General features: G+C 43.1%; 1 protein-coding gene across 3 annotated transcripts in view; it reads left to right on the top strand.

Annotated features, from left to right (window-relative positions):
• The window catches only part of LOC105562437, a 25,889-nt gene extending 14,123 nt beyond the window's left edge, over positions 1–11,766 (top strand). For 2 of the 3 annotated variants that reach the window (XM_012013279.1, XM_012013280.1), the window contains exons 2-3: positions 7,046–7,124; positions 11,291–11,766. In XM_012013279.1, coding sequence (XP_011868669.1) covers positions 7,046–7,124; positions 11,291–11,531 — 320 coding nt within the window. In that variant the 3' untranslated portion in view covers positions 11,532–11,766. Of the gene's footprint in view, positions 1–7,045; positions 8,482–11,290 lie in introns of those variants that run through there. The other variant, XR_001008974.1, reaches the window with a different exon arrangement.
• The last annotated feature ends 3,255 nt before the right edge of the window (positions 11,767–15,021 follow it).

The following is a 15,021-nucleotide window of genomic DNA, read 5'->3' as shown; positions in this document are numbered from 1 at the left end:
GAGAAGAAGAGAGAGAGAGAGAGAGAGAGAGAGAGAGAGGGTGTTCCAGCTCGGTAACGCGAGACCGTAAAAATTCTTTTGTGCCGGGCCTCCGCGTCGTCGTGCGTGCGCGCGTGTATGCTCTTATTGGGTTACAACCCCTTTCTCTCTGCGGCGCACGGGGTACGGAGGAGAGTCGTAAACCCGCTGTAAACGCTTCTAAACGGTCTCGCGGTTTTACGATGGACCCGGCTACGCCGAGCCGGCGCGGCGCGAGTGTTTACTCGCTCCGATGGCAATTTTTACCGCGTCTCGACGGTAACGAGAAACCTTCCGGCAACCGATTTTTCGACCTCGCACACGCCGCGGAAAGTGCACGCTGCGCGCATGCATTATGTATTCCGCGCCTCGTGGACGTATTCCCGCGCTCTGTTTTGCATCGTGGCCCGAACGTGTGTGTGACGTCGAGTCGGTTTTTACGTCATTTCATCTCCTCCTCCCGCTCGAGTCATTTCGAAATGGCGGGATTTAAAATGTGTCGCGCTGGAGTCGCGTGGAATAAATTTGCAAGGGGCACGATTGAAAAATTCATCGATGTCCCCGCGATTCCTCAAGTGTGACGGGGGTCGCTGCTGAATTTCATTTCGAGAAATGCGCAAAAGGGATGGCGGCCAAGCGACAAAGAAGCGTAAACGGTTTTTATCCCATTTTCTACGAAAATTCATTGGGTCCCTTCGTCACGTAGGAGCTCCACGCTCCTGCGCATCGGGCTCTCCTCGTTTCCCCGAAACCCCTCTCCGTAACCAGTTTCTGGTTCGCTTCCATTAGGCTGCTTAGCACGTAAACATAGCCGCTGATCTCGTTTAGAGAGGCACGACGACAACGGCTTGGCGCGGCTCGGCGCGGCTCGGCGCGGCGGTGTGTCGATCGTGCGAGCGAGACCCTTTCTTCCCCGCCTCTGCTCGTACCATTGTCGGCAATTAGGCCGTCTGTTCGAAACATAATTAACGCTGGCGGCGTTAATCAGGCCGCGAAGGTGTCGAATGTGGCCTGTTCCAGTTCTTCAGTCGCTCTCGGGGCGAGAGACAAGGGTATGGAAGCGGCGGGCTCACGGATATGCACGATCGGTCCTATCGACCACGCGAGGGAAGAGAAGAGGTGCTTTTAGATCCGCGCCGAGAGGCGGCCAATAATTGGCTCCCGGCGCTCGCGAGAATTCATTCCCCCGCCCGCCGCCTTTCCTACCGTCGGATAAAACCTTAATTCCTTGGCGAAACAAGCGGCCGGATCGCGTCCTCCGGCACGAAACCCCATGTTCCACGAGATGGATCGCGAGATTTCGTGTATTGCGTGGCATTCGGTAACGAGCTAACGAGGGGTTATAACAGACGTTCCTTTACGCGCGGAGGAGTATTCGGCAGTTTTTCTGAACCCGCTCTCGCCGCGCCCATGCGTGGCGATACACGCGATATGCGCTTGTTCATCGGCCTATGCTAACATCGCGTTGCAAATTTGCAGAAGGAGGGAGGGGGGGGAAAAAAAAAGAAATGTCTTGACGCGTATCTCATTACTGTGCCTCGCCCGTCACGAGACATTACTTCCGCCGGGCGCTTATGTTCACCTGTGCTTCTTTGTTTCAAAATAAAATAGCCCTTCGTGCCGCGCACCGCAGTCGATTAAATGGCCTCCGATAAAGATCTTACGTCTTAACCATTTGGCATTTCACTTGCCATTTAATCCTGACGACCGTGCAGAGCGTACACGTTTACGAACGTCTCCCCGAACGTTTCTGCAACTTGACAGATCGCACAAAAGCATAGGACCGATAGGAAAGTATTTACAAAATTATGTGACGAAATCTGGGTGAAACTTGGGATTATATCTAGATATTTCGAACAACATATGCAAAAATGGAGACCTTTCATCACATATTGATAGATAATTGCACAATGCATGTCGAAATAGTATGTCAGGGCAGCAGCGAATATGTGCCTAATTAAATCGCTGCCGTTACGAAGTGTCTCGTACTCGGAAGTAAAATTCACGCGAGACGAAATAAAGGCAGACCCAGGCGGTAAACACGTTTCACACTAAATCTTTTTTAAACGTTTATTAGTATGTAACTGTGTTGCCGGGCGATTTTACCTTTAAATGCCGAAATAATTGCGCATGGTTTATCCCCTAAATTGAATTTATTAATTTTTGGGCATCTTTGCAAACTTTTGAGCATCACTGTCGCGAAACAACTGCCTTAATGCGAGCATTGTGGAATTTTTACCTTTTGGACGATGCAATTATTGCACAATCTTTGAGACACTTTCTTATCGGGGCATACAATGATGGACGGTAACAAAATGTACGCCCTGACAATTTTCCATAAACGATCCTTTCCGTGAACGTCGATCGCATGCGAATATGCTTGAATACTGTTCCATTCGCAGAGATCGATTTAACATTGCATTTTTTCTCCCCGTTTCTTTTCGCTTGACGAAAAGCGCGCATAAAGCTGTACGCGTAGCCGGCGATTCGTTTTACGAACGGGCGTGCGACCGCGTAAGAAATTCGCGGACTCATGCATATACAGGGGGAGGACAGGGGAGAGGAGACCCGAGGGAGCAGCCTGCACGGTATCAATAGCCCGTAGAAAAACTGGTACAATCTTACACGCCGTGATCACCGTGATCAGACCCTTCCCTCGCTGACTACCCTTCCGCCGTCATTCGCTCGCCGCTCCGTTCGACGTTGGGCATCACCTGGGCCTTTTTGCGCCCAGTCATTGTATTTGCGCGCGAGCGTGCCCGTAATATTAAGCCCGGTACCGCGTCGCGTCGCTCTGGACGTCGATCGCCCGTACATGTTACAGTAATACGACATTCGTAATAGATATCCGTTTAGATTTCCGAGAGAATATTGCAATGCTGTCCTTCGTTTGCAAAGTGCGCGTTCTTGTATTCTTGTTTAAGATCGATAGAAAAAAGAACCGGTCTCTTTAGTTGATACAATGGACGCACGCAATGTACTCTCAGGCACGCAGGAGGCGCGGAGGCGCGTTATTTACGCGCGTCCTTTCGATTTAACGAGAAGTTATTTGTAAGTATTTCGACGCGGGCTTTCCTGATTAATATCCACGATAAAATACAAAGCGTACGCGTATTAATACTTTTCAACGGGTTGGCGCCAAGTGTGCGGTGTATTTGTGTAACCGAACGTGGCAAGAGTGACGGGAATTTCTGGGGACTGGAATGCCCAGAAATTAGTAAGTCAACGCCGACACGATGGAAATAACATGAAAAAGCTATTTAACTAATACTAGAGAGATTAGTCGATGCAAGAGCCCTCGTCGAAGAGGATCGTAGAGATTTATCCGAATCCGTAAGATTCAAGACTGCCGAGGGGGTTAAGATATGACAGAACGAGTCCGTTAAATCGTTTGAGAGTCTTGTGTCGGCGGGAGGATCCATGCGAGGATCAAACGATGCCCGGAGGGCACTAGAGAGAGGAGAGGAGCAGCTGTGTCGGATCTAGGCTTAGATAAGGGAAAGGCACTACTGTGCTACCATACAGTAGAGATAGGATATCGCCGGAGAAGCCGTTACCCTTTAATAGTTCTTCGTACATATCCGGTGCGCGAAAGGGTTAATCAAAAATTTTATCTGCTCGGTACTAGAAACCCTCCGAGGTGTTTTCGTATATCTCAATATATCGTATTGGTTTCTATACATTTTATACATATATACTTTACATATTATACATCTTCTAAAAATTCAGAAATGATATGCTTCGTGTTTTCATAATAAACGATATCGTTGGAGTCTGTAAATTATAGACTATAGTAAACGATAATTGTTACTAGTATGATTTTTTACATATCCGATCTTTGAATAGTTTTCAAAGTTAAATGTGCTCTCGCGACTCTGCCGGAGATAATCCTACAAAATTCTACAAAACTATAAAATATAACTGCCAGAATCTAAGAAATTCTACGTAAATTTAAAAGTCACCGTGAAAATGTTAGAATTGGAATACTTTTGTTAATTTTTGTAATGTTCTACAAGTAAGCAGATGTTTTAATTCTTTAAGATTTTGTTGTTTCTCAAATTTTTAAAACTAGCAAAGTTTTGTACCTTACGTACCTTAAAAAGACGTTTCGACAGAGCCGTCACATTTGCTGTTGTTTATGCGTTTTACTTTCTTCCGTAGTTGAGTAGAAAACAGAACACGTCGATGCTTTTTATATATAAAAGAGCAAAATTTAAATAAATTAATTGAAAATGTCGCTTATTGGCGATTTATCAAATTTTTTATCCGTATTTCTATCTGATCTGAATTTAATCACCCTACTTCCGCAACTTCCGTGCTTATATGTATTGCGATAATTAAGTGGTTCGCAATACATTAAGAAAAAAACTGAAGCGCGACACCGAGGAAGGTAAAAGATTTTTAAAAAAAGAAAAAGATGAGAGAGAGAGAGAGAGAGAGAGAGAGAGAGAGAAATTCTTCAACTATTGACCGCTACCAAAATTGTGATAATGGACCAACATGAGGACCAATTAAGGTAGCGGGATGGGCCCTACCTATCTGACAGGAGCAACCGAGAGTCGAGAGTCATTACTCTGAGAACGAAGCAGAAAATGTCAACCACGGACGTGTCCTTAGATCGTTAAAATACCACCTCGTGACAGCATTGGAGAGCACGGGTTCCTGCGTCGTGCCGCCAAAATCTTGTTTGCGGAGGAGTCGAAGGATCCCAGGTTTTCGCTGATAAGTCAATCACTTTTTCGACATTTGTCGTCGACGTTATTGAGAACGAAAAGATTTCCTCTTTGTCGCGCTTGTGTGTGTGTGTGATAAGACGCGAAAGAAATGAAACAAATATTCGACAAAGTCTGTAAGATATAATATTACAACTGAGACAATGTATTTTATATTTACTAAACAGCGATCGAATAACTTGCTTTAAGCACGACTGATAAAGTGGGTTTTATAATATATCTGCGCCTCGCGGCCCATTAGTCAGATTAAACGTGCGCCGATGACAGGTGGCCGGATTGGTGAGGCAACGAGAGATCGAATGACCTCGGTGTATACCAGTAGCGTGGAACCCGATACAGCGGACGGCCAAAGTAGCCAGGTTGGTGATAATTTGGCATACGATGGGGAATTCTATACGTGGTCCTTCGGTATTGAACGCTCGTGCGAACGCCAGCTGACACGATCGCCCGAGTCAAATGAGGCGCCTCGTACGACTGAGAGGAATCTCAGCTTACTTGTTCACTCGAGATAGAGTTATCACACGTTGAATATTCATTCGTCCCGACACGTGGGATCGTTCAACTCATTCATAAAATATGCATTCAACTCACCGAAATACGCTCGAATTATTCGAAATTAAATGAAGAAATATTTAATGAAATTTTAACTTTTTACGTGTAAGCGATTTGTATTAGAGTATGATCTATTGCGTATATTCTCACTATTTTCGCAAAACATTGGATTGTAATTATAGCAGTCTGTAACCAACGACGGTGAAGAAAGGTTGTCTTATTTAGGGCCGGTTGTTTCAACCTCTTGATAAGTTAACTAATAGTTAAATCATATGTATGTCTTTATTTGTTTTTAGAAAAAGATAAGTATACAGGGTGTAACGTAATACCCGCCTCACCTCTTATTTACGGATAGAGCGGACTAAACTGCGTCGAAAAGTCCTCTATCATTTTGCGATTTTCGCAGTAGTTAACGAGTTATTAATTATTACAAATCGCTATCTTAGCCCGGCCTACCACCCAATTAAAGCGCGCTGAGATGCAGCCGTCCCGCAATCAGCGTTGCTAGGCGCGCGGGGAGTTGTTTAATATATGTGGCCCTTGCGCTGTGCGTCATAAACAATTCCCCGCGCGCCTAGCAATGCCAATCGCGGGACGGCCGCATCTCGCCGCGAGCTTGAATCGAGCGGTAGGCCGGGCAGCGATTTTTAGTAATTAATAACTCGATAACTATTGCGAAAGTTGCAAAATGGTACAGGACTTTTGGTCCCAGTCTAGTCCGCTCTATCCGTAAATAAGAGGCGAGGCGGGTATTACATAACTCCCTGTATAATTTAACTATTAATTAGTTTACCAAGAGGTTGGAAAAACCGGCCCTTAATATTGTCAATTTAAAGCTTTAAACTAAAGAAAATATGTGACGCTCCTCCGATTTTAAATCAACTACCATTTACGCACGTTAGCGTGTGACCGTGTTGCCACTATTGAGCTCGCGAGAGACGCTTGGATCTTGTCAAAATCGAGGTCCGACGGCTCCCGACTACCGTGGTATCTGTAATAAATTGATGGTAATATAGAGGGTATGCCAGCGAAGACGGTCGTTCTCTTTCGTTTCTATCTGAAATATTTCGGGGGCACGACCTACGGTAGTTTAATTAAAGCGTCGCGTAAAGTTAATTTATGGGAAAAGCAGCAGCCTATGAAAAAGCAACGGAAGCCAATTAGCCTAGAGCCACTTCATTCGGCCGCGGCCGCCCCCTCTTATCGACTTCTTCCTTTTCTTTTTCTCTCTCTCTCTGCTCTCCTCTCCCCGTTGTATCGTGGCTCGTTTGTCCGCGGGGCCGAGCCGCCCTTTTCTTTGTCGTAGTCTCGTTGATCTTCGGGAATGCTGTATGTGGACGCAGCCTGGCGATGGACAGCGCACCTTGTATACGAAACGACTCCGATAATTAAGCGCTCTGATTACCTACGCCATGGTGGAATAGAACACAGTGTTGCGTGCGGAATGACTCTGTCGAAATAAGCCGGCGCGTTTGTGGCCCGGTCGGCTCCCGTTCCGACGATCAGTCTCTCGTAACACTGATGTATGACTGTAGGGATTTGACGAGAGTGAGCGCCTGCTTAGGTGCTGAGAAAAATGCGCGGCGCGACGATAATGGTCCCTCGCGCGGGCTGCCTTGCCCATCTAATTATCCGCGAGGAATAATTTAGACCGACGTCTCACAACTTCATCTCGCGCCCGCGCCGCGCCGGCGCGACTTGGAGCTTTATCATTAACTCCCGAATTTTTATGGACTTTACAGGGAACTTTGCTTTCGGGAATAACGGACGCGTTCGACCTGCACCGCGCGTCGGACGTGCGGAGGCAATTTCCGGCCCGAGGTACGAATTATGAACTTGTAAATATGCGTGGTTGAAACGAGGCGAAGGCTGCTGCTGGCTCGTCGTTACTATCAGCGGCCCGCTACGACGCACCACCCGTTCTTTTTTCACGCTGAAATCTGGCAAAGGCCAATTTGTCGAGATCATATACAGCCGCTCGTAAAATAGAGCACTCCTGCCATCGGGAGTTGCCCGGAATACCAATGAGATGCAGGCCGCCGCCGGATGCCGTCAGCAACTTCATGGGAACCGAGCAGCGGCAGGCTCCCGCTCGGCCGAGGAACGATGTGCTAGGAGCGCAGCGACGCGATTGACACACACTCGCGCAAACCGGAGCTCGGGGAATCGACAAGATCGGATCGGTCTCGACTCTGCCGGCCGGTCCTTTATAAATCCAAAGCCGCAGCTGGCAATTTCAAACCGCCTCCTCTCCGATGCGCTTCCTGTAGGCGGGAATGGGAGATGAACTGTTGAATCGTAATCGAATCGAATACCTGCATTGTTTCAGATACGGCTAAGGTACCCCGTTGTTGCGCGAGCTGTACGATAACCCTGTTTCAATTGCTCTGTACTTTGAACCGTCATGTATTCCGCGATGTTATCCGTTTCGAGAGAGCACGAGTTCAAGCCACGTAGTAATAAGTTAATGGAATATCGCAATAGAGTATGAACTAAAAGGATGCTTTAGTTACATTTCATTTTCCGCTATATTTTCACCTTTGATAGAAAAAGAAATTATAAGACTTTTAATTTGTATATAGGGGAGAGTTGCCGAATGCGTACCACTTAAGGTATTATTTATTATACTGTCACTTGGTACCAATTTGTACGCATACAATCGTTGGAAATTGTAGTTTCACGTTTCATTTACATGTTTAACGTTTCCCTAATAACAAATTAATTTGTTGTAAAGTCCTTTTGTAACATGTTGCAAAAGGTATAATTTAAGAAACCGGTTGCAAAACCTCCTTGAAATAGTCAAATTTATGAGTGAAAATAATAAAAAGTAGAGTAAATAGCATAAGATTGATATAAGAAAGTATTAACTAATACTTATTTTATTAATAACTTATCTAAAAAAAGGGCAAATATTTAATCATTTGAAAGTAATAATTAACAATAATGGAAAGGACGTTAAAATACACTTAGCTTAAAGTTAATTTTGCAATATATATTTATATTTATATTAATTGTATTACTCTTATACAATAGATATCGTTTATTGTTTATAAAATCGCGCCGGTACGAGATAGAAAATCTTATGGTAGTCGATTTAGGAAACTTGATGGATTTTGTGAAAATATTTATTTAATTCTTATAATAGTTGTAAATATGTATATACAACAAATGTAAAATATTCTACAATAAAACTTCTTTTATGAAAAAATAAAAATTTGTTTATAAAATGACTTAGTTGCCTTATAATCAACTATTTAAATTGATGAAAAATTAACATCAGTTATACCTGAATTTTTTAAATGTTAGCATACACAAAATAAGATGTAATTTTTTGGCTATATTACTTATTTCTCATTTATTTCATATTATTATCACTAAATGTTACTTATATTAAATAATAAAATGACATATTGATGGGTTACGCATTATGTGACTAGTACGCATTCCGGCAATTCTTTCCTATTAAAAAAAGCGATTTTTAAAATTTTATTATTTTTATAGTAATGTTTTTTTATGCTTATGGCGCGCAAAAACATCAAATTAGGTTTCCCACGATTGTTTCGCGATGGAATTCGCCTCCTTCAAACTCGCGTGATATGGTAAACCCGACATGCAACATAAATCACCGTATAATAGAATAATCACTAGTTGCCCATGTGATGAACATGGCGAACATATAAAAATAGCGATGGATCATCTTCTACCGCCGTGCGCTGTTGAGAACGCGACGATTACGCCGTCTCAATCATTTAAATTAGCTGTGCCTATAAGCATCGCTTCGTGCGATCGTCGTTCCGCCTGTAATTAGGCATCGTGGACAAATCGTGGCCGCTTTCGGTCGCCTATTCTCGATTCTGGCTTGCTTTTCCCATGGAATTACATCAATCTGATTTACGATCGCGCTCTAGATTCTAGAAAATTATCGAGATCCGCGCAAGCTGTAGACGCGGACATCGCGCCGGAGACATCGAGGCGGGCCGAGGATAAAAATTGTCGCCGCTGTGCGTTACGCTCTCACATAAACAACTCGCTCGACTACACTAGCAAATCTCCGTGAATAGGTGTGCACGCCTGTGGGCTAAAGCGGATTAATAAATCTTGCAAAGTTGTTGTACCGCGCGCAAAACGCAGCCGTCAATTTCCGGGGCCAAGACATCGATACGTCACGTTACGGGCTATGAAAATATTTTGCAGCCACGCTGTCGGGCATAAGCTATTCGTCGCTGTTTAAGTCTAAAATTTTCATCGGTATATGCGCACTCCCTCTCAAACGGATTGTTTCTTTTTCTTTCGCGAAAGGCAAAGTCGTAGGAGTCGATTCATTCTAAGGTTATCGAGACATGCGTGAAATGCGATCGCAAACAACAATGATTAAAGGGTAGTTGCGTTGTTAAAACAACACACATTTTGCGCGTGTGCGCACGGACAAGACCGAGAGAAATTGTACATTTCAATAAGAAAAATATGCCTTTCGGCTGACAGTGTTTCTTTTCTCATATATCTTTTTAGTTATTCCGGAAACTTTGGAATTCAATTTTGTTACAAATTGTCATTTAAATTTATATTATATTTTGTTATATATTTTTTCATTCTTTTTATTAGATGCACGAATCATTATTTCTCTGAATAACAATCTGATTGTTATATATTATATGATATATGTGTACTATTTTACATAAAAATCGAAAGCACATAAAAAGAAAATATCTCATTATACATGTTTCAATCATGTAATATTTAATTAGGGTAAAAGCACCTAATATCACCCAGAACGTAATATCGCCACTCGTGAATCTCGTGAACAGTGTTGATATCAATCGGCAATACATAGAATTAATAGCTAAACTTGTGTAAGAAAACATATTGTAGTTACAACGTTACAGAAATAACGTCTGACTTAGAGGACGCATTAAACAAATTTTGAATGCTGAAGAACTTAGCAGAGAGTGCAAGTTCGACATCCCATAGCGAGAACGTAAGTTCTAACATTTTTTTAATGTAGATAAAAATATTGTTTAAGTATAATCACAAATTAAAATATTTGTTGGACACCTATAAACGTTTATATGATGTAAAATAATAAATATTTATAGTTTCATAAACTCATATTGATAAACAGTGATTTTATAAAAATTTATAAGGTAGGCGATATTAGGTGCCAGTTTTTCAAACCCTCGATTTTTGTTTCTTTTCAATGTGGATTAAAATGTTTTAGATTCTAACATATTGTACATAAAACACAAATGTTTCTTCTTTCATTTGAAACTAAATACAGACAAAAATGTCAATTACTCTTTAAGTGAGAATGATTTGAATTTTGGTATGCGATATTAGATGCCTTTATCCTATATCCAATTCTAAAATCATCAGATTTTCAGAGATCTGAAACCTTCAATATTCGAAGTTATATCTGTGGAAATCTAATTAAATGTCTTAATAGGACATTTAATTGGATTTAGCTAGATCTCAATAGATAATCTCGAACATTCAAAAGAGATATCGAATCTCTGAAGATCTGCTGAATTTTAGAATTGGATCTCATAACATTTAATTGGATCTTATATAATTGAGACATACATAATGAGATTTTTTTCACTTTATTCCGAGCACTGTTAAAATTATACTTCAGATTGTACCTTTTAAAGAAATTGCCTGATCACATGACTCTATTTCGTAGAATATGTTAACTCGTCAATTATTTTAAATTTTAACTAAACAACATATGAGAACACGCCAATTAGTTTTAGATAGGGGTCTTACTTGAAAGTTTATTATTTAAAATTTTAACTTTCAATACTACACGGAATGTTTTATGGTTTCTTGCAGCCAGTTGTACAATCTGAAGTGATTGATCGCACGTGGATTAATCTTAGGTAATCGATACGCCCTCGATTCTAATATTGTATTTTGATCAAGATCGAATCGAGATTATATCTGGGTGGCGTGACCGCAATTTTTATCAGTGTGACGTTTACGTATTTTTATAGGAAGCATATCGGTGTGCCAATTGTTTTGTGCGTGTGGATTAATTGGACGATAAAAGAGCGAGTGAGCGAGTGTCGCCGCGCAGATAAAGTCAACGCGCATACCTCGGTCACGCTGGCTGGCCAAACACAAAGGGAACAGACCTCGAAGCCCGAAGTCACGTTTGTCAGGATCGCGTGGGAGTCTGAGGCCGAATTGGTAGATGAACTGGAAAATTGCTTACACCCACGACGCCCGGCGTAGCGGAATTGTCGTAAAATTATATGGGACGGGATGACAAATGCGTCTCGTTTAACTCTTCGTTTCTTAATCGTTTTATGCTTAAGATTTTTCTTCCTAAGCTATGACTTACCCAACACGCCGTCGTTCTAATCTTAGACAATTATATGATTAAGTTGTTTTAAATATCATGATATCGCGCGAAAGAAGTATATGTGTAATACACTTTTTGCGAATATTAGTTGTTATTCTAAAAGTCTTTACTCTTATATTCTTTGCACATCTTTTAATGAATAGGTATTGTAAGTAAAATTGCTGAAAAAATCGTGCTTATTTAGATAAAAATTGGGAAGACGTGTAGCGAATTAATCCTTACCAGCATTGAAATCACTCGAGCTGTGGCGCCTTAATTCTTGCAACCCAATATACACGGTGTCATGATTCACGGCGCACGCAGCGAGTAGTCCAGTCGTTCGCGTTTCTGGCTGGTGATTAACGCCGGGTATAACTGAAATCGATTAAACGGCGTCAATAAACCGGTGCCGTCGCGCTAGACGGCTTCTGTGGAAGCATGTAATAATATGAAAGGCGTACGTGCGTGCGCACGTGGGACTTTCATAGTGCTTTTAGAACGTAATCTCTCGATAGGATTAAGGTAGCGAGCTTACGAGTGGCTTTGCGAAAGGCTAATATAATTTCACGGCGCCCGTTAAGCGTGGCATATAATTTCCAGGTTAGCTCACGCTAGAAATTGCCGCTCGCGGTGGCACGAGAATCAGCAATTAAACGGCCGGTTTGTTGTCGCGTTTCACATAAATCCGTGCCCCAGGCGACACTATCTTCGAGACGACGTTAATCACGACGTTTCGTCGCTAATATATGCCATACCAGTAGACATACGCATGCATAAAAGTCCCGTGGGCTATCGGCGTCGTGAGCAGAGCGAAGAATTCGATGGGCCTAATTTATCGGTCTCGAAGAAAAAAAAAATAGGACACGTGAGATTATCAGAGCTGCACGCCTCGGGTGTAAATTGAGGCCGTTTTTATCGCTCTTAAAGGCGCAAGCAATTATTACACGTCAATTACGCGAACGAATAGTCGATATTTCTTTCGACTTCAGCGAGCTCGAATTATCGGACAAAATTTATCGCATTGCTCGAAAATGTTGGCGGCACGTTGAAATTAGTTTCCTTTAAGTTTCATGCATTGCAAAGCTATCGCGTGTCAGCTCTTTATGCAAAAGCGAAAATGCGCAGTCTTTTACAATGTGCTATCGACACTAAATAAGCCTCAATGGCACATTCGATTTTGACAGTCGCTTTGTTGGAGGAAACTGGTCTACCATGTCCCGCGAAATTAGTGTCGCAAATCTTGGCACTTTAGTGACGCTGTCGGGCTAAACGCATCGGCGATATCCTCGCGAAAAATCCCGCGCATTCTGCGATCGCCCGCGGCGTGGTTAACGATGCGCAACATGATGTCATCGACGTCTCGCTAGCGTACACCCGGATTTAATGCCATTCCAGAAAGCGCGCGCGAATCTCGGAGCGTTTTTCACATTGCGCATCGTACGTGCTTCGCATACCGTGCCCACGCACGTGAGTCAATGCATTGCAACGGAGTCTTACGCCAAAGGGCTAGGGATCTAGGTGACTCGTGCCTGAGTCACGTCGTGAATCCGCTCGCTTAACGAAAAAAAAAGAAAAAGAAGAAGAAGCTCGTTCTTCCGCTCGCGATCGAAGTCGCGAGGTAATTGCGATGAATCAGTATTAGTTAGAACTAAAAGCTCCACAACAGTTTTTCGTGAAATTTATGCAAAACAGCTGACTGCGCTAGAGATTATAATGAAGCTTATCGCCTCGGTTTTCCCCGCGTAGAGAGCCCACGAGATATGCGCGCGACGTACTTAGTTAATTATTGCCAACAAAGAAGTCGCAAATTGCTTTCGAGTGCACAACGTGCGCGCGATTGCATGGCCCGGGCTATTATTACCATACGGTTATCGCCTCTGGTCATTAGCCCGCGAGAGGCCGGAGAACGAGCCTCATTAATAATTATCTGCCGTACCCTTGGACTCGCCTGGCTAGCCAAGCTTATCTCTCGGATTTTCGAGGGAAGCCACGAGAGGCGGATTAATATTGCGCAGGTAGCGCGTTTCGTGAGAATCTTAATGAATCGGGCTACACCATCTGGGCACCACGCCTATAAATTAGTCTCCGTGCTGTAACTCTTAATAACGCTTGCAATGTTGCCGTACTAATCGTTAGGTATCGTTACAAATTACAGTAATAATAACGGGAGACATTTCACAGGGTATCAATTAAGGTGTTCTCTATCCCTCGGTACAGATCCCAGATATAACGCGGAGCGTGCTTACTCGGACGTATATTAATTTCAAAACCGGATTCTCATTGACGTAAAATGAGTCAGAGCAACGTAAGCGACAGCAGTGGACAGCCGTTCATTCTCATTCAGGTGAACGCGTCATATTCGACCTTTAGTCGCCGTTCCTGGAATTAACATCGCGCGATCGTACAAATCGTCTCCCACGTTGCTCGCAGCAAGGCCCGCATACGATATCCGGTGCACGTCGCATCGTCATCATCTCGCCGTCGTGAGATATTTTCAGTCTGCTAAATTAAGCAGGGAAATAAGCACCTTCGTCTATTTGGCTCTCAAAGAAATGCTCACCACGTAGAGAACTGTGCGATTCTCTCGATGGTGCATCTCGCGATAATCCACGTTACCGCAGCAGCAAAGTTCACGCGTGAGTTGCTCGCGACCGCAGACACGACTGTCGTCCAGAATTGGATTAAGCGCGATGATAAGCGGCGAACCGCAGTAGCTACCGTTAAATGGAAGTTCCCGTTCCCTTGAACTTTACATTCAACGGCGCTACGTTTCCTATCATATTCTCAAACTACATCTCGCGACTGTCTTGAGAAACACATCCTCATCCTGATACGCGGCGTTTATCTTGCCGCTGTTGCTACTTCTAGCTTAATTTTCCTTCGCGTCTCGCGTTCTGTCCTTACAGACGTGAACAACTGAAAACGAAAAAACACCGAGTTCAGTAATTAAATTATTAGAAATTACCGATAATTTTCAGTAATTTCGTAAAAAGTACAGTAATTTTCTAAGTTACAGTAATTATTGCGCTTACAGTTCTATAAGGGCACTATTACTATTTACTATATTACTGTTACTATTACTATTTATTATTACTATACTATTGTGATCAGAAAATGATTATTATCAATTTCAATAATTGCATCGAACTCTCCTAGTGTTGTATTATTCTGTGACCCAATTCCTCGAAATTTAATTTATTTTTTAACTAACTCAGGTGATCCTAATTTAATATATCGTTCCGCACGCATCAACGACAAATGGCTCCCTGTATCTCCCCGGGGCCCGCGAGGACCGTCGAAAAGTGGGGGGGAGGATGGGGTGGCGACCGCTGGGGGTAGTCGCGAGAGGGGAGAAAAGCCAGGATAAGGACCCACAGCCTC

Source organism: Vollenhovia emeryi, unplaced genomic scaffold (genome assembly GCF_000949405.1).
Source record: "Vollenhovia emeryi isolate VEMERY1.0 unplaced genomic scaffold, V.emery_V1.0 DF939188.1, whole genome shotgun sequence".
NCBI lineage: Eukaryota > Metazoa > Arthropoda > Insecta > Hymenoptera > Formicidae > Vollenhovia > Vollenhovia emeryi.
The sequence above is the reverse complement of the archived record's forward strand: the minus strand, read 5'-3'. Positions and strand labels throughout refer to the sequence as shown.